The sequence below is a fragment of the Egretta garzetta genome, unplaced genomic scaffold, assembly GCF_000687185.1.
Source record: "Egretta garzetta isolate BGI_Z169 unplaced genomic scaffold, ASM68718v1 scaffold18, whole genome shotgun sequence".
In the NCBI taxonomy this organism is placed as follows: Eukaryota; Metazoa; Chordata; class Aves; order Pelecaniformes; family Ardeidae; genus Egretta; species Egretta garzetta.
In genome coordinates this window covers 7,088,968-7,090,007 of record NW_009260616.1, presented here as the reverse complement: position 1 = coordinate 7,090,007, position 1,040 = coordinate 7,088,968, and the positions used below count along the sequence as shown (strand labels likewise).

Sequence of the window (1,040 nt, the reverse complement as noted above, 5' to 3'; positions counted from 1 at the left end):
CTGAAGTACTAGACCTCCACAAAAGCATTATTTGTGACAGCTTGTTAAGTGAGATACCCAAGGAAGATACTTCCACGGGCACTATTAAAAGGAGCACTCATTGCAATTATGAAGCTGGGGTGGCAGTATTCCTATTAGTGCTGATGTGCTTTCCTTCCTGTAAGCTTAGTTTAAGCAGTAGAAAATATAAAAGAAAACACCGATGACTTCTTTTGGCAAGGTGTCACTTCACAGTACGACTAGTTCTTCATACTGATCACTTTTTATAATGTTGCCCTTTCAGTCCAACCCCCGCAGAACAAGCACTCCTTACCTGGTTGTCCATATCCTTGATGACAAGGAGAACCGGACTGTCGAGAGATGCTGATTTACGGTACAAAGTCTTCAGGCTAGTCCCGTGCTCCAGTGTACTGTACGCAAGGCGCCACGGATATCCCTGCACTCGTGCGGGCAAGCGTCGGGCAAGCTGGGCAATGAACAGGGGGAAAATGGTTACATATTCAACAGGTTGGGTCACAGGTGGTGCCCCAGACTTTTCCCTTTCTGCAGGGGGTTCTGAGCCAAAAAATGGCTGAAGGGAGCAGCTGATGCCAGCAGTTTAACATCTCTGCCACACGCATGTGGCCTTGTACTCTGAGCCCAACTGCCTGCAGTCACATCACCCGTGAAAGAGATTTCAAAACTGGAACCCGCCCTCTGAGCACAGAAAGAGTTGCCAGTCCTCAGTATCACAACTCAGATTCCAGAGTTGCAAAACACAAAAATAAGCTTTCCAGGTGAGGCAGTGCTGCAGCAAACAGGACCTTGCACAATGACACTCCTACATTTTGTACTTTCCAAAACTCTTAAAAAGCATTGACATTGCCTCCAGAAGGCAGAATGTCCCACACTCAACAGAGGCAGCACCCCAGCTAACAAGGAAACTTGAGTTTTTTCTAGCCATACCTGCTCTATGTGCATATTCTCCAGGAGGGCGCTGTGATGCTTTAAGACAGGCAAAGTATCATCATCATCTTCTTCATAGTAACTACAAACGCTCT

General features: G+C 46.7%; 1 protein-coding gene across 1 annotated transcript in view; it reads right to left on the bottom strand.

Annotated features, from left to right (window-relative positions):
• Positions 1-1,040, bottom strand: part of NCOA7 (nuclear receptor coactivator 7) — a 102,156-nt gene that overhangs the window by 2,877 nt on the left and 98,239 nt on the right. The window contains 2 exon segments of the mRNA XM_009645251.2: positions 314-466; positions 946-1,040. The exon segment at positions 946-1,040 is cut by the window's right edge and continues 16 nt beyond it. Of these exon segments, the coding sequence (XP_009643546.1) occupies positions 314-466; positions 946-1,040 (248 nt within the window).